Source organism: Notolabrus celidotus, chromosome 5, assembly GCF_009762535.1.
Source record: "Notolabrus celidotus isolate fNotCel1 chromosome 5, fNotCel1.pri, whole genome shotgun sequence".
NCBI lineage: Eukaryota > Metazoa > Chordata > Actinopteri > Labriformes > Labridae > Notolabrus > Notolabrus celidotus.
The window spans coordinates 13608253-13626428 of NC_048276.1; the positions used below are offsets into that span (position 1 = coordinate 13608253).

An 18176-nucleotide genomic window follows, 5' to 3' on the forward strand; every position below is an offset into this window, starting at 1 on the left:
TAAATCTAAATGTTAAATATAAATATAAATGCTAAATCTAAATATAAAGATAAACACAAATGATAAATATAAATATACATTTTAAATCTAAATCTAAATGTTAAATATAGATGTACATTTTAAATATGATTCAATTCAAAAAACTTTATTTGGCCCCGGGGGGCAATTTAAGGCATGTATGAGCAGCATTGAATACAAAAAACAGACACTTAAATTATAAGGATTGTAAAAAAGAAAGAAAATAGTTATGCAAAAAACAACAAATAAATATAAATGTTAAAGATAAATCTTAATGTTAAATACAACATAACATTTAGATTTTGATTTAACAGTGATTTTAACTCAATATATTTTTCACAACAAAGTTAAATGTGAAGAAAATCACAAATATTCCTCTAATGTGATTTTTTAAAAAAAGTGACTTAAAAATAAACTCTACATTTTTATGACATTTTGGAGCTAAACGTGGAGAATTGTTGCTGTTATTTTGAGTTTGCACAACTTTACAAACGGCGCCCCATACTTAACTATTAGACAAAGAAACAATAATGAAAGACAACCAGTACTCATTGCAGAAATGAATCATATATGTGTGTAAATACAAAACCACGTGACATTGAGTCTATTCATTTCGTCTGCCAGAATTCCGAGTCGAGGAGAGGCTCCTGAAGTGCTCACATGTCTGCGCACTGCTGTACCTCGCGGTGGTACCACTGTGTGATTGTATGAGTGTAAAGAAATGTGGGAGGAGGAAATTGTGTTATGAAGGACAGGTCGGACTAGGTACAGGCCTGAGCTCCACATCTGTCCTGCCGCCGTCACATTGCGATGGATTTCGTGCTGAGCGGAGTGGCGGCGTGCGGCGCGTGTCTGTTCACCAACCCGCTGGAGGTCGTCAAGACGCGGATGCAGCTGCAAGGCGAGCTCCAGAGTCGGGGGACCTACCAAGTATACTACCGTAATGTGTTTCATGCATTTTACACTATCGGTAAAGTGGACGGTCTGGCCGGGTTGCAGAAAGGACTGGCACCAGGGTTGGTGTATCAGTTCTGTATGAATGGAGTCCGACTGGGCTCGTACGCCATCATTGAGTCCTCCGGTTACATCCACACGAATGGGAGGGTCAACGCGGTCAAAACCACCATAGCAGGAGCTGTGGCTGGTGTAGTGGGGGCAGTTATGGGCAGCCCCGTATATTTGGTCAGTTGTTGATTTTCTTTAATCATGACTAAACTTTCTTTGCACTGCTCCTTTAAAGGCGGTGGCATGACAAGGTGAGAAAAGTGAACACATTGTTTTCACTGACAGGTGAAGACTCATCTGCAGAGTCAAGCTGCCTCCTCTATAGCAGTTGGACATCAGTACAAACACCAGGTAAATAGGAACACAACATGTTAGTGTTACATGATTCACAGGCATCCACAGCGTCCTCTCATGTTCCTCTTCTCCCCCTCTCTCTCTCTCCCAGGGGATGATCCATGCTCTGGCAGCCATCTACAGGGAGCATGGAATTATGGGACTGTGGAGGGGCTCCAGTGCTGCAGTACCCAGGGTCAGCGTGGGGTCTGCTGCACAACTCAGCACATTCTCCTCTGCCAAAGAGCTGGTTACAGACCTACAGGTTAGAATATTTTTATCCTCTGTAGACTGACTGAAACAGATCATCTAAATTCAAGAGTGATGAGGGGGATCAGGCTGACTGAAATAATTCTGCTTCCTCAACCGGGCCATGTGTGCCTGGCTCCTACATGAGCTGGCTATTTGAATAAACATGAATGCTTTGGGAAGGGTTGATTAACTCACACAGAGCTGCAGCTGTGATGATTTACTGTCTTTCTTTGTTAGTCTAGACTGAGAGATGGATTGTGCAAAACAGTCATTAACAAATCATCAAAATAATAACTAGCTGCAGACATGGGGAGGCAGAATTTGTAGTCAGTAGCTATGTAGAGATTACAAAAGTAGTCATTGTGGCACTGACAAAGCACGAGGCATTGGACTCTTCTGGAATAGAAATTCGACACCTTTCATTGGCCCCTCAGGCTGGAGCTTACACAACCAGCTCACTGGTACTTGATGCTGACCCAGCTCAAGGAGAAAAATGCCCAGAATCTGACAGAACCTTGTCCATTATTGAACAATGATTTATTTAGTTAATCAATCAGCAGACATGGCCAGAAGAATGATATTCTGGTGTGTATACATGTTTCATTGTACTACTTCCCATGAAGTGTTGCAATAGGTGGATGTGGGGGTGAGTGAGTGAGAATGGAGGAGGGTCTGTACCCACCTCCCAACATAAGGCAACACTCCCACATACCATTGCATAATTCCCCTAAATAACTCTGCTGAAGTACAGCTTCTACATATTATCTTCATTAGCCTTGACAGTACACAAACTTGTGCTGTTCCACTGCGTTGATATAGAACTTGTAGTCAGCAGAGTTAAAAAGTGTTGAGCTGTTTTGTTGTTCGTTTATACTTTATTGTTGTATGACTATCCTTATAAAGCTTGTGCACTATAAACCTCCTGTTTCATGCTGTTAAACCACAGGTCAGAAAACATTTTTGACTGCAGCTACTGGAGAATGTTTTTGTAACTTAGATACTAATAATAGACCATTCTTCCATTTTGCTGCATGTGTGAGATCATGACCAGTTAAAATTAGAAGAAGCTGTGCGCATGGTGGCACTACCCAAATGATGATCAGCTGTTACAGTATCACTGCATTAGGGAGTGCTACATCCTGTGTAGCCCACTTGTATCATATAATAATGTGAGCTGTATGTGTTTTCCTCACCACTTCATTTTCTTCTCTCCAAGTTGTTCAAAAAAGACAGCTGGTTGGTGGCCCTGACTGCCGGGATGATCAGCAGCGTTGTGGTGGTTCTGGCGATGACACCTTTTGATGTAGTGAGCACACGACTCTACAACCAGCCTGTGGATCAATTGGGCAAGGTGAGGAGAGAGGATGAGAAGTTGTAGTGACTCTCCATCATACTTTTTCATACACAACCACATCTATGGTTAAAATACGGCCAACATTTTTAGGGGGGCAAAGGGCAATTTAATTGGAGTTTTCCTTGTTAACTGTTGGGGTCTGCCATTCCCTCTCAAGACAGTTTAGGATCGGTGCTTTACAATGCCAACTTTAGCCACAGGTATTGCCAGAATGACTAAACTTTTATGTAGGCAATGTGCCAAGATTACACAACCAAGTTTACAGGTCTTGGATTGTCCAAAACATTTTAAAATTATTGTATTGTACCTTACTGTATCGTAGTATATTGTATTGTATCAAATCGCATGTATCATAGCGTATCGTAGCGTATCTTTCTGTATCCTAATGTATTGTATCGTACTGTATCTTATCGTATCATATCGTAACACTTTATACCTTACTGTATCGTACCTTCTTGTATCTTATTATATTGTATTGTATCGAATAGTTTCGTCACGTATCGTACCGTATCTTACTATATCATATTGTATCATATCCTACTATATCTTATCGTATCACATTATCATTACCTGTCATACTGTATCACTTTGTATCGTGTTCTATTGCATCATACTGTATCTTATTGTATCGTACCTGACTGTATTGTATCCTATCATATCGTATTATATTGTACTGTATCTTATTGTATCGTATTACATCGTATTGTATCGAAGCTTATCGTATCGTATCGCAACATATTTTACTGTATCGTATTGTATCCTATCCTATCGTATCGTACTTCACCGTATTATATCATAGCCTACCGTATCATATCGATTTGTAATGTAATGTAAAGTTCTGTAGTGTATCAAAATATATCACAGACTATTGTATCATACAGTATCTTATTGTAAGGAGCGTAGACCCCATGTTTTGATAAAGAGAAGAAGGTGTTGAAAAAATCCCACCTGCACTGATTGTGGTACTTCGTAACTGTCAACCATGAGACTCCTTTTTTTCAAGATTTCAACTTCATAGTAGTTCCTCAAACAGTCATCACATCTCACTTGTAATGATCTTTTGTCTCCTCGTCTTTCAGGGGCATCTTTATAAAGGATTTACTGACTGCTTTTCTAAGACGCTGAGGAAGGAGGGCTTGTTGGGACTCTACAAAGGCCTGGGAGCCTCTTATTTCCGGCTCGGCCCGCACACCATTCTGTCTTTGTTCTTCTGGGATGAACTGCGCAAACTGCATCGGCAGCTCAGATAACACCGGAGAAGAGGAAATTGGAAAATGGGTTACTCATTAAGCTCTGAGTGCACAGGTTAAATGAGTGTTCATTTAATGAGTTTGTTATTATGAGGTGAAAGAAAAAACCTCGAGACACTCTTCTTCCTTGATGGGACAGAGGAAGAACAAAGGTGATGATTTACACTCCATTATGAAAACACTTGAGTGCTGTTAAAATGTGTCAGGGAGAAGGAGAAAAAACTGTTACTGTAGCTAGGAGTGCTGACCAATCTGTTTGTCTTGTCATAAATGCACTTCCATTTGTTCTGGTGCCATATGAGACCAAATATGAGACCAGCCAAATAGGAAGATAGACCTCATGTACAGTGCAGTCTTTCAGGGAAAATACAATTTTCATCAAGGCTCTTGTATAGCTCTTTTAACCTTCAGTTATGCCATTCCAAGACATATAGAAGTATCTGCATCTGACACAGCTCCTTAACTTCTGCAGAAAGCATCAAATGAGGCCCCCTTTTGGAAAAAATGAATGAATAGTGCCATCAGCCAAAGCAGTGGCTCTAATATAGAATGATTTGGGATTATTGGCCAGATTGTAGCTGTACTGTTTTTCAGTAACAGCCATTGGATACAGAGTTATCACAGAACTAGTTCAGGTAAGCGTTTTGTCTGTTAGCTTGATATGACATAGGAAAAAAGAAACCGCTGATGTCTGATCTCATTCTACCCGCAGATCAAAGTTGTGAAAATGAGCAGCAGTCTTCTTACATAAGCAGAAGGTAACGTCAAGTATACAATAACAAAAGAAGGAGGATATCTGTAGTTGGGGAATTTTCTGTATTCAACCTCACCCTCAGTGTAGTATGTGCTGCTGATCATTGAACTACCAGTGAGTCAGTCACGAAAAACTTTTCTGGCCTTAAGTGGAGAAAAAGGGAAATGTGTTTGAGAAGGGTTAAAGGCAGCTTTTCTAAAAGGCTTCTTTGAAGAAGAACACTCCCAAAGTCAACTTGAAGTCCTTTAAAACTTTCCACTCGTTGGTTGACTTTGTGTTAGCAGCTTCAAAGCAGCCTCTGTGGAAAGTAGAAACAGAGGGAATGATAACTGTGGCCTTTTTTTGTTTGTCACAGTTTGAAAAAGTGTCTCAACAACTCCATAAAATGACTCCATGGCCTGTGTGCAGGAGACTCATGGTTCTGTGAGGTTTAACCCAAGATGTGAGCCACATTTGGTGCTTTCTCCATATTTTGAAGTGCATGATACTCTGCAACGTGTCAGGAATTTCATAATACAAGTTAGGCATTAGAGATTTCCGTAGAGCATTATCATTATGACACATTGAATAGTGTGCTTTGAGAATACTTTTATCTCTTAACTTCTATGACAATACACAGAAGACAAATGTTATTTGAGTTTCCTTTTTGAATATTTAGTTAAGTTAATAAGTTAATATTAAGTTAAGGTCTCCATGTATTGTCAGCACCATTTTTATACCGTTGAATGACACTCGTTTGTACCATAAACACTGTATGTAGGTTTGTTGGAGTAATCCATAGTCTGTTAAATTAAGTGATTTATTTTGAAAGGTCAGACAGATTCAAGTATCAATCCACTGTCAGAGTGGTAGTGTATAAAAAATACTTTTAATGCTCTTTTTGAGACGTTAGACCATAAAAAGTTGAAATATTTGACCAGAAAAGATTTCTGTTTAATAAACCCACCTTGTGTGGTTTTTATTGTTAAAATAAAGCCAGCTGAAGAGTATGCAGCTGTTCAGACACTAAAAAGTATAAAAAAAAATATCAAACTGATTTGGCTGGTGTCCGCTCCCACTGATGATGTCATGCCATTAAGATAAAGCAAAAAAATGTTACTGCTTACTTTATGTCATTTTGGAGCCTTAGGGAATTTACACTTGAAAGGGAGGTTGAAGACTTAAGATAATTTAAAAACAGCATGTGAAAATGTTGAATGTGGCTTTGATGCTTTGGTTTGAAAATTACTGAACTCTTCTACAAATGTGAAGATCAAAAACCTCATGACAGATATTGTAATTGTTGAACACTATTTATGAATGTTAAAAACAGCAGATTGGTCAAGTTTCATGAATGTGTTACTTATGGACGATCCTTTTATGGACAGCCAAAATTTCAGTGCAATGCGCTAAAAGTGCGAATAAATTTTCTGACTTTTTATCACGAAACAAGGATTTCTTCACTTTGTTTGCTTAGGCTGAATAATAATTTTGTATTGTCTATCCTTAGAAATAACACCTTTCTTTTTCTTTTGGAACAAGAAAAGGAGAAAATACATATGCAGGATAAAAAGTTGTGCAATCAGTGCAGTGGAAAGTACTAATCAATGATCAGAGCAACCGATTCCTCTTTAATCAATGCTCAGTTAATCAAATAACTCCTTCTAAACAATCATGACATTGATCTGGGCTGGAAACAAGTGTGATGAGATGAAACACACTTAATCACATTCACAATTATTTCTAGTTATGTGGCCACCTTTTGATAAAAGAAGCCATGTTCTCATAATGCATTATCTTGTTCCAAGAAATAACTACTGTTTGCTCTTGAATGTTATCATAAAATGACCTGTTAATACAAGAAATGAGCTGTTGCTTCAAGATAATAAAATCAACAAGTCCAAGCTTGTGATAATGACATTATCATTAGAAGCAGGGCTGCTCTTGGCTTCACTATACTATGGTCATACCATATTCTTTGGAGCTGTATTGTGAACATTGACACTTTGAGCCAAATTACACAGAACATAAGCACAGCTGGGGCTTTGTGTTCCTTGAGTTGCTCTGCAAGCCAAAAAGTTAAACCAGTGAGGGCACATTAAAAAAAAAATGTAGATGCCACAAAGTCCCTGTTCTCTACCATCTTGCTAACATAGAAACACATAACAAAGAAGTTCAAACAAGACTATGTTGTAACTGCTGAGACCAGTTGGCTTCTTTCACTCACCATTACATGTCTTGTGTTAGGCATGTCAAGGCACAAACCTGTCCGGTTTAACACTTTGTGCTTTGAAAAATTGATGGTTTATAGTCAACTGTGTGAAAATACAGATATAACACTCTTTTTTTAAGTTATATTTTGGGGCTTCTTGCCTTTATTTGATTGGACAGCTGAAGAGAGACAGGAAATGTGGGGAGTAGAAAGCAGGAGAAGACTTGTAGGAAATAGTCCCAGCTGAGAGTCGAACCGGTAGCCTCTGTATGTGGGGCGCTTAGACCACTAGGCCAGTGGTTCCCAAACTTTTCAGCCCTTGTCCCCCAAAACATAGGTGCCAAAGACTTGCGACCCCCACCATCCCTCAAAGTGATTTAATGTGGCTTTGTGTAGCTGGTCTGCAGAACATTAGCCTACCTATATGAGCATGTGGCTGTGTTTCCTGTATAGTTATGAATTAACCTACTGCTACTGATGCTTTTGATAATTACCGGTTCACTAATCCTAAACTTAGGAGTCATCTGGCAACAAAGAAAGGCAGAAAATCATTACATTTTCTATTTTCAAGGTTTTATTTCAAATTTTGCCACTATTTTTGTCAATATTTTTTACTATAATGGGAAAAATATACTATTTTTAAAAAAATCTGGAAGACATCCCCGGACCCACCACATGTCTCGCGACTCCCCAGGGAGTCCTGACCCACACTTTGGGAACCCCTGCACTAGGCCACCAGTGCCCGGATATAACCAGATATACCACTCTTTATGGTACCCAAACAAGATTTTATTACTAAATTCATATTCAGAGACAAAATTCACATCATATTAAATCCAGTTCACAGTACAGTTCAACATTTATATAAGTTATAAAGCAATGACATTAATGTAAAACACTTACATTACAAGTGTTTTTGTGTTCAGTTGGATGGAGAATCACAAGTTATTGCCAAAACAAAGTGAATGTGTCATTGGTGAACATGAACTCCCTCAGTCACTTCAATGTGTCCAAGCAGAGCTCCTGGAAAAATCAGTGTTAACTCCACAACACTTCACATTGTGTTCACAGCAGCTGACATTCAGATAAAAGGTTTTACATATAAAACTGTCTCTTAGGGAAAAGTCTATAAACATCAACAGGTTCCTGTATATTCAAGGTCATATGTGTGGTTAAATATGACTGCTTTAGTTGCTTGAAGTTCCCTCTCTGTCTCCAAGTTTCATAATGTTCAGTCTCTGAGAGCAGCAGTAAAAATGTGAGAAATTATTGACTGACTCTTTGAGCTGCTCCAGTGAGCTCAGTAGCTTTAAAGGTGTAAATGTTTGTGTTTACTCCAGTTAGCAACCTGGCAACTCAGTTTATAGACACATAAAGGTTGTTTTTTTTATATGACTTCTCTGGAGACACAAATACTTTAAAGGGTTATAAAAGAAACAGGGATGAATGGAGAGAAAAAAAAACTCAGGGGGTAAACTGCAACATTAAGCTGTCCAACTGGAATTACCTTTGTGGGGTTGGAAGGAACATTTCCTCAAGTCAGCGATTCAAACATCATTAGTGTGATACTGCTTGTACTATCGCATAGGAGCCTAAAGTGAAAGTATGTGACCTGAATTAAGTTCAGTGTGGATGCTCATGACTGTCACATGACTCCACTTCCTCCTCCCTTTTACAGCTTTTTAAATATTACTCTGACTTATGAAATATATTCTTGTGTAAATGTTTTAAGACTTTGTGTTTGTTTAGCATTGATGTTCATGGTCAGCCAGTTTGTACTTGAATTAAAAGTGTTCAAGTTGCACTTTTCAAAACTTCAGTAAAAAAAAAACAGTTGGACAAAAAGTAACACAGTCACCGACCACACCCAAGAAACAACAACCGAGTCAAAAGTCAAAAGTAATTCTCATATAAAACACTAGAGGGAGACAAAATATTCCCTCTCACCCTTTTGAAATACTGTTACAGTAAATAATAAAGTATTAAATTGTATGACAACAAGTGTAAACTGTATTTGTAGTTACTGTCATGCCAAAATCCAGCCCAGAATCCCCAAGTATTGATTGTTCATTAGTCATTGTCCCCCCCTCCTCTACTCGCTCTTCTTTTTAGTGCTGGCTGTGCTGCTTCTGTAGCAGAGAACCTGGGCCAAGAGGGCGCAGCTGAGGCAGGCAGACAGCGCGTGTGACAGAGTCTCGAGTGAGCTACCTGTGTCCTTCAAAAACAAAACATAGCACAGTCTCATTAGAAAAAAAACACTGATGATTGGATCTAAGAGAAATATGCAGTTGTACAGCTTGTTCACATGTTTTGTGTCGTTCCTGACTACATACCTGTAGAGACACTGAGAGAACGCCCAGAGAGCCTGTCCATGAGAGTGACACTGACAGAGTGGACAGTTGGCCTGTGTGACCATTCTTGTAGTTTGTTCCAGCCTGGAAACCCTGCAAACAACAAATCCAGCAGGAATGTCATCACTGATTTTTTTTGATAAATGCGAGCTGTGTAAAATAACATTATAATTCGCATAGAGAGATTAACCCTCCTGTTATGTTCGTTTCTCAGGAACAGCAATTATGTTCCTGGGTCAATTTGACCCGGGGCATACTTAATTATGCAAAAGTGTCAGAACCCCCCCAAAATTCCAATAAACATTTTTTTAATCTCATTGTTAACTCCATTACTAACCATTTAAATCAATATAAAGTGCAATGGTGTTCTTTAATCCTCACAGATCATGGTTTAATGAGGATGTCTCGCTTGTTTTGAATGAAAATTCACATTAAAACTTTTTTTAAATGTACATTGGAAATAATTATAAATACAATAGTTTTACATGACAGATTTTTGATTATTTTATTTTTATTTTTATTTTTTATGAAGTGATGTTGATAAATTAACACGAGACACCTCTTCTGTCACATGCTGCCCAGATTTTTAGGCTGTTTTTAGCTGGTTTGGAAGGCATATACTGCCTTACAGGTGAAATGAACCATTTTAATTTTATATGTTGATTTGACCTATTAAGCCAGGCAGAAGACGTTTCATACCAAAAAAATACTTTTAACATTTTTTTTTAGACTTTTAAACTTAAAAAAAGGGTCAATTTGACCCGCAACATAACAGGAGGGTTAAGTTGAACAGAGCAGGTAAACCATTGAGTTGCTACCTTGCTTGCAATTAAAGCCGTCAGACTGGAGGCCTGCAGCACTGAGGCGACTGCTTTAACTGTGTAGGAGCCCAGGAGGAACATGACACCACTGTAGGCCAAGAGAAACAGCATTCCTACAAATAAAACACAAAACAGGATGATGTTATACAGAGGTTCCTTAATGCACAAGGACAAAAAGGCCACAACAGAAACATCAATCCATTAGCTCCATGAATCTCCCAGATTTCAGTCTCTTACGAAATCAGTCGGTTATCTGACTGAACTTAAAACAGGCTTTTTAAATATTTATATTATATGAAGATACTAAATCTGCTCTCTTTCACTCTGTTTACAGACGCATGTTTGAACAGATTACCAAAAAGAACCCTCTGGTTAAAATATATGAGTCAACTGTAATCCCCACAAGGGGGCGCTGCAAGATAGAGCTGACCCCAGGTGGCAGAGTTTTTGGTGCATGCGACTCATCTCTGAAACACTGTGGTTAACTAATAAATTATACTTTTCATTTATTACAGGGCTGAATGACATGGTGGCTCAAACAAGCTTTTAATAGCATGTTTCCAGACTGCTTTTTAGAGGCATATGTTTCTTTTTTTAAATGTTCTACACAAATGAATGTTGAAAAACACTGTAGTGAGTGCTCACAGTCTATTTGAGCTGGTTCAAGTCTTATATAATGTTCAATCCATGTTATTATGTCTCACTTTTGTTGACATCTTTGGAACATTTTTCTTTCTATTTCCACTCCACACAGTTTTCTCCATGTTATAGCTTTGTCTGGATAATCTTGTTCCAAACCTCTTTTTAAAGTTCAAAGCTCTCTAACTTTAACTTCCGTACTGTTCTGCACAGAAGATCAAGCAGTTAAATTAAATCTTGCTATAAAGTTTTCACTCCCCAGTGAAGCATCTGAACTGCTGCCAAATAAAGATGATTCATTCAGATCTGTTGTCGTCATCCAGCTTTAAGGTATGATTCTTCAAAGGAAATGTTTTTGTCTTTGGGAGTTTATTTGCGTAGCTCCTCGTAAAAAAAAAACCAGACTTGAAAATACTACTTCATAAATACAGAAACAATATGCAAACAAAAATGAAGTCCATCCCACAGAAACCACCATGCTGCTGTAAATCATCTCTTAAGCCCATTAATGTATCTTAGTCTGACAATACTCAGCTGTAAGAAATGTGTCAGTGAGCATGTTTTGAAACAAGGGAAATCTGTGTTTGCTCCATGTTTCCAGGGTTAGATTATCAGGAGTTGATTGGACTCATGAGGGAGCCACAGGCAGAGGGCGAGGTCAGAGTATTTAAGTATGACTCACACATGATTGATAATAAGTACTTGCGATAACTCTGGTGCTTTCCTGAAAGATTAAAACAAAACTTGGAATGTGAATTTGGACAATGTGTGCGCTAACCTTTGAAGGTTTCACCACGATAACGCAGGATAAGGAAAATGATTGCTGCTGCCTGAGTCAATGTGATGAGCCTCTCAGCCCAGGCGCTGTGGAGAGATTGAAGTAAAGCACATGTCAGGGACAGGAAAGCAGACATTTTACATAACAGTCTACAGTTTTGCAGGTTACACCTTTCATACTTTTATTGATTGCCTGTCACTAGTTTAAACAAAGTGGCTTCTGCAAATGACTCACATCCACCAGTGAGTCATACATGAGGTAAAAGCTGGTGAAACACGTGCTTCAAACCTTCTCCAGCATCACATAAACAGAAAATTAACAGACCAAAGTCAGTCATCTAGTGCCAATACTCAAAACTACACATGGGAGTTGGTATTTGAAGGGAAAAGTGTATGGGAACATTTCTTGCTGCATTATTATGAAACAAAAATAGATGACTCCACAGAAAACAAACACAGAGAACCTTCATTTAGTCATCATCATCGTCAAAATGCTTACAATAATGGGAAGTTGTGGGCCATGGCGTACACAACAGGACATGAGAAGGCGTAAAGTTGCAGCAGGCTGGCGGTCAGACTCAGACCATCCGCGCTTCCTCTCCAGAGTATCTTTAACAGCTGAGGTAGCTGTGCTGTAGGGAGAGGAGAGACAGGGAGTCAGAAGAGGTGCAACAAACCTGACTGTTAGTGGTGAAATCAACCATTGTGTAGAGATTGAGTTTGGTGGTTATATGAACCTAATTGAGGACATCAGGGCCGGCTAGGGTCACATGTTTAAAGTGACAATTCAGCTAAGGCTCTTTTTTTTCCTGAACTGTTGTTGCGTGTTTGTTTTGTTGTTTTTAATTCTCCTATCTGGGGGGAGCCAAAATTAATCTCAATTCTAAAAACTTTAAAAAGCTCTTAAATTACAGAAGTGTAATCACTTGAGAAAATAAAACTGTCTTCTGTTTTTCTGAGTTAACAAGATAACTATCTCACAATTACGAGAAGTTTTCTCTCCCCTGCAATTTAACTTAACCTGGTATTATTTTGGTTTGGGTTTAAAGCATTAAGAGATACTGATGTAACATGGTATTGTTAACATTTGACATAAGTATGAGTTTGACTATTTTGCACTGACTCCTCACACACACCAAGAAAAGGGAACACATCACACCAATTTTAGCCTCCCTTCGCTGGTTGCCTGTGGGTTTTAGAATTGATTTTAAGATTTTAAAACTCACTTTTAAAGTAGTAAATGGACTGGCCCCTGAGTACCTAAGTGAATGCCTTGAAATGTATTTCCCCAACTGCTGCCAACGGCAGGTCCCTCTTGGAACTTCCAAGGGCCAAGTTAAAAACCAGCCCTTGCAGTCAGGGCCCCTTCACTCTGGAATGACCTGCCGGAGGAGATCAGGCAAGCCACATCCTTGTCCTCTTTTAAATCTCTTTTAAAAACACACTTTTTTAAATGTGCTTTTACTTCTTAACTCATCATTGACTTTTTAATTTCTGCATGTTTTTTTTTTTTTTTTTTTTTTTTACTTAACTCATTTTAGCTCTCCTTACCTTTGTCACGTGCTTTTGTGTTTTATCTCGCTATGTCTTGCACTCTGTAAAGCACTTTGTTATCATGTTTTTAAAAGGTGCTATATAAATAAAATGTATTATTATTATTATTATTATTATTATTATTATTATTATTATTATTATTATTATTATTATCATTAGGGCTTTACACTTTTCACTTTGACCTGCTTTGCATTACAAACCGTGAAATAAGACATTTTTTTGTACTTACAAAGCCCAACAACTTTTTTTAGCTTTCAGCTCTTGTGTTGTTTTCCAGGCAAAACACATTTTGTTATTGTTTTAAAAGCACAAACTTTACCAAACTTACCATCACTAAATAGATTTGATGTAACAGCTATTCATTACTGCAGTTAATGCATGATGAATTCTCTGCTGATACGTACATAAAGTTCTGCCAACAATGTCAGTACCAGCTGTTACTGGGCTGGTGTTCCCCTAGTTATTCTTATTATGGATTATTATGTAATCTATAATAAGCAACAAAAATTAAGCCATGGAAAACAAACGTCTATATAGCAGCTTGAGGTTTTACTGTCTGCCATGTTGTAGCATGATGAATATGTGGACATATATTTACTTCTGCATACTGACAATGGTTTGTGACATCCTCACAGATGTTATTATCTACACTGATACAGCACTTTTACAAAACACCTACAGGTTTTCATGTAACTTTAACTTCCACTGTGATGAACTTGCTGCACTGATTGGTCCTAATTATTACAGATAAGTTCTTTACTGAGTGGGCTGTTTGATCTCGTCTGTGCTGAGTGGGGGAATTAATCTGATCACTTCTTTTCATAGTGATGCCCTGCTGTCATCAATTCGTGATCAGATCAGGTTGGTTTCGGCTGATGAGTGGTCTTACCCAGAAAAATGTCCAGAATGATGCATAATCCCGCGATTCTGTTCAGAATAAACTTTAAACAAGGCCCTGCCACATGAGGGAGAAAGAAAACAACAATCAGCACAAGTTCAACGCAGTCAATGACTAACAGGCAGTGGTGGACAGTAACGAAGTAAATTTACTTGAGTACTGTACTTAAGTAAATTTTTTGAGTATCTGTACTTTACTTGAGTATTACTTTTTGGGGATACTTATTACTTTAACTCCACTACTTTCTTGATTGTACTTATGTCTGGGTTGGTGTAACAACTGAATTCCCCCCCGGGGATCAATAAAGTAATATCTTATCTTACCTTATCTTTACTACATTCTGAAGACAATTATTGTACTTTTTAATCTACTACATTTCTATCAATGGTTACTCATTACTTTAGCTTTGAAGTCAGCTCATGAATTTCCTTCTCTTTTCTGAAATCTGATCCCTAAGACAGTAAAATGTTTTTTGTAGTTCTGTTTGTCTCAGTGGTTTAGCCATACCTGTATATCGTGCGTCTCTTAGTTGCTGTTTTTATTCCATGGTATAGTTTTTAGAGATTTCAAGTAATGGTTTCTAAATAAACATAATGTAACAGAATGTACCCCTATGTATTCTTGAATGCACTTTTGTATTGTGAAAATACAAAGTTTTGAGATATTTTAAAAAGTACTTTGAATACTTAAGGACTTTAACTCAAGTAATAATTTGACTGAACAACTTTCACTTGTATTGGAGTAATGTTTGACATGGAGTATCTATACTTTGACTAAAGTAATGAAGCTGTGTACTTTGTCCACCACTGTTAACAGGTAGATCAACACAGGAACCACTGTCAGAATAAAACATGCTTTTTTCTATAAGACAAGTAAATAAAAAGACCAGGTGTTAAAATATGACAGTTTCAGGATTTTGTACAAAGTTTAGGCTACAATAATAACCCGTTAGTGTGAAACCCCTCAGACTCCTCCTTCTTACACACATCTGGATAGATTAATTTTTTTCTTCCGCTCTTACAATTCTGAACAACAAACCTCACCGTTTAAGTGAAAGTTGACGACAATCCTCTCGTAACATTTTTCTGGCATCAAATATGTGACCAGAAAGTCTTTGAGGGGAGACGTGGCCATCTCGGGTCAGCTGCAACAACCAGGAGTGATCCTCTGTATCAGGGGGAGTGGTTAAAAGGTTCCCTAATATTTACCGCAGGGGAGGTCATTGTGGGTAGAGTCCCGAAATACTCTTTATATAGGGAAATACCTCTGAGGGTCACATTATAGACCGGAAGTTCCCCTTTCAAAAGAAAACTATTTTGAGTCTTTGTGAAAATGAGTGTGAGAGAGAGAGAGAGAGAGAGAGAGAGAGAGAGAGAGAGAGAGAGAGAGAGAGAGAGAGGGAGAGGGAGAGGGAGAGGGAGAGGGAGAGAGAGAGAGAGAGAGATAGAGAGAGAGAGAGAGAGAGAGTGAGAGAGAGAGAGAGAGAGAGAGAGAGGGAGAGGGAGAGGGAGAGGAGAGAGAGAGAGAGAGAGAGAGAGAGAGAGAGAGAGCACTGATCCAAAATCCAAAACACAACATTAAACTCATCATGAAGCACTCCAAATATCTGTATTTAGAACACTGGCGAAACCAAACAAAGGCCCAAAGTAGAATGAATTGTTAGTTGACCCTAAACCGTGATTATAAATTATCTGAATATCTGTACAGTGTCAGAGATACAAAACAAAGACATATCCTGACCAAATACAGGCTGAGTGATTCACCAGCTAGCTATAGAGACAGGGAGACACAGACAGACATGGCTGCCCAGAGAGGAGCGTCTATGTGCTCACTGCTCTACAGGGGACATAGAGACAGAGATGCACTTTCTCCTCCACTGTAGCAAGTTCTCTTTACTAAGAGATTCCCACTACAGGGACATTACTAAAATAGTAACAAACTTCCCAACATTAACCCCAGAAGAGAAACTGTCAGTTCTCCTGGGGGAAGGGTCAGCAGGTCCTCTGGCTGCTAAATATGTGTCTGCCTGTCACAGCCTGAGGGACGCACCATCCCATGGTGTTTGATTTTGGGTGGAGGTTTTGTGAGCGTGCCGCATCGGGTGAGGACATTGAGATATGCTGTATGGGTAATCGTTCATTAATGCATATAAAATATGTAATATATATAATATATGGTGTATGTGATGAATATAATATGTATTTAATATGGTGTGTGATTAATGTATATATGGTGAGTGTAGTGTGTTGTGAATATATATAATGTATTGTATGAATTTATGTGCTTTGGCAATAACATCTCTTCGTTCATGCCAATAAAGCAAAATTGAATTGAAAAGAAGAATTGAAAAAAATTGACAGAGAGAGAGAGAGAGAGAGAGAGAGAGATGTTGAAAAAAATTTCCCCTGAAAGAGAAAAAAGTGCCCACTTTTACTCCAAAATAGACATCTTATTGCGTAACTCCCGCATTATGGTGTCATATCATTGTATTGATACAGTATTTCTCTATTGCTAAAACACATTTCTTGACATCAAGCACTCTTTTCTCAACAGTATAAGCACAAAACCCAATTTTCAAATTACATTCACCAAACCTCTGACTCTTCCTGCAAAACCAAACAATGTTGTTAGATCATATCCCAAGTCAATCAAAATTAAAAACAATACTGAGCAGTCATTACACACCACATGAACAAATTGAAAACACAATGCTCAGGACATGAAGCTGTAGAAATAATGTTTATTGTTCACAGAAAGGCTAAATTAATTTGGCAAAAAAAATTCTCTTTGAATTTAGCACCTGTATCCAGTAAAAATAAAGTTAACACAAATATAAATGAGAAACACATTACAGTGTAATCCACAAAATCAATCTGAAGTGCTTACAGTATCTACAATCATTCAGCCACAGCATCAGGTCTACGTGCTGCGTCAGGTCACAGGACTTCATCCACATCACAGGCCACTTTCTTCCTGGCCAGGAACCGAGAGAAAAAAACCCTGGCGTGCCGGATCCAGGCTTATCTTGGTTTCCTCACATTATTAGCCACAACAAGTGTGATCAGTTTTGAGTGGTTGTGTTTAAGCTGTGACACCTGTGCTTCAAATGTGTTGAACTTTTGCTACCTGTGCTTAACATTATGCAACACAAGTGCATCACAGTGCAAAATGTGTTTTAGTGAGTGAGAATGTGTTTGAAGTTGTGTCTAACAGGTGAAAAGTGCTTATGGTTTTGCCAAAAGAGTGACTGATTCAATACATGGGTTCAGGCCGCCAAGAGTTTAGTTCAGACAATAGGGTTTAGTGTTTTAGCAATTGAGAAATACTGCAAACTGCTTATTTAAACATCTGTGTTAGGTATTTGATCCTGATTGGTAATTAGGTAGCAACACTCCATAGCAACGGTCTACTATTTTTTTTTATAGCAGATGTTGTTATAGAGACAGGTGGTTGCTAACGAGGGGGCTCTAACCACACACTCTGGAGGACTAACTTTTCAAATCAGTGTTTAGAAAGAAGAAGATGTTACAAAACACACTTAACAACAGCCATGGCAGAAAAATTCCAAAAATGGATTACCAAAAGAAAATGTTATAGTCTCTTACAAGCAGTGGCGTGTCCAGAGGGGTGGCCAAGGGTGGCACTGGCACCCCTTGAAATCCAATTGGCCACCCCAGGGGCCACCCTAAAATCCTAAACTATGATAGGCTGTTTGCCTTGTCAGAGGTGGGGTTTCTGTTATAATCTATAATTTGGGATGAGTTATAAGGCTGACAGTAGATTTCTTTATTAGTGTCCTCAAATGTGACTTTGAAAAAACATCTTTTGTAAGTCCTTTGGGGTTTTTTTTTTTTAAGTCAAAAGGAATATAACAACTGTTTCATACTTTAATGAAAGTTGGGTTGAAGACAGAAAGGGTGAACATTATTTATTTGTAAATGCCCTGGCCACCCCTGCCTATGTGAGATCCTCAGTTGGG

General features: G+C 38.4%; 2 protein-coding genes across 2 annotated transcripts; one reads left to right on the forward strand and one right to left on the reverse strand.

Moving 5' to 3' along the window:
* The first annotated feature begins 614 nt into the window (after positions 1 to 614).
* slc25a35 (solute carrier family 25 member 35) lies at positions 615 to 6397 on the forward strand. Its single transcript, XM_034684119.1, has 5 exons — positions 615 to 1200; positions 1309 to 1374; positions 1469 to 1621; positions 2825 to 2959; positions 4042 to 6397. Exons 1-5 carry the CDS (start codon positions 829 to 831, stop codon positions 4210 to 4212), a joined length of 897 nt encoding a protein of 298 aa, XP_034540010.1. The 5' UTR covers positions 615 to 828; the 3' UTR covers positions 4213 to 6397.
* A 1527-nt stretch (positions 6398 to 7924) lies between these two features.
* On the reverse strand, positions 7925 to 15498 carry LOC117812925 (mannose-P-dolichol utilization defect 1 protein-like). Its single transcript, XM_034683919.1, has 7 exons — positions 15241 to 15498; positions 14189 to 14254; positions 12245 to 12377; positions 11747 to 11832; positions 10327 to 10442; positions 9491 to 9601; positions 7925 to 9372 (listed from the first exon to the last, which is right to left on the reverse strand). Exons 1-7 carry the CDS (start codon positions 15329 to 15331, stop codon positions 9250 to 9252), a joined length of 726 nt encoding a protein of 241 aa, XP_034539810.1. The 5' UTR covers positions 15332 to 15498; the 3' UTR covers positions 7925 to 9249.
* Between the last annotated feature and the right edge of the window lie 2678 nt (positions 15499 to 18176).

Excerpts from the sequence above, each read along its gene's own strand:
- LOC117812925 (XM_034683919.1), bottom strand. The coding sequence starts at position 15,331 with ATGGCCACGTCTCCCCTCAAAGACTTTCTGGTCACATATTTGATGCCA. Across the intron at positions 12,378-14,188 it reads CATTCTGGACATTTTTCTGG|CACAGCTACCTCAGCTGTTA; the intron begins GTAAGACCACTC and ends CTCTCCCTACAG. Across the intron at positions 9,373-9,490 it reads TTCTCTCAGTGTCTCTACAG|GACACAGGTAGCTCACTCGA; the intron begins GTATGTAGTCAG and ends TTGTTTTTGAAG.
- slc25a35 (XM_034684119.1), top strand. The coding sequence starts at position 829 with ATGGATTTCGTGCTGAGCGGAGTGGCGGCGTGCGGCGCGTGTCTGTTC. Across the intron at positions 1,375-1,468 it reads GACATCAGTACAAACACCAG|GGGATGATCCATGCTCTGGC; the intron begins GTAAATAGGAAC and ends TCTCTCTCCCAG. Across the intron at positions 2,960-4,041 it reads CTGTGGATCAATTGGGCAAG|GGGCATCTTTATAAAGGATT; the intron begins GTGAGGAGAGAG and ends CTCGTCTTTCAG.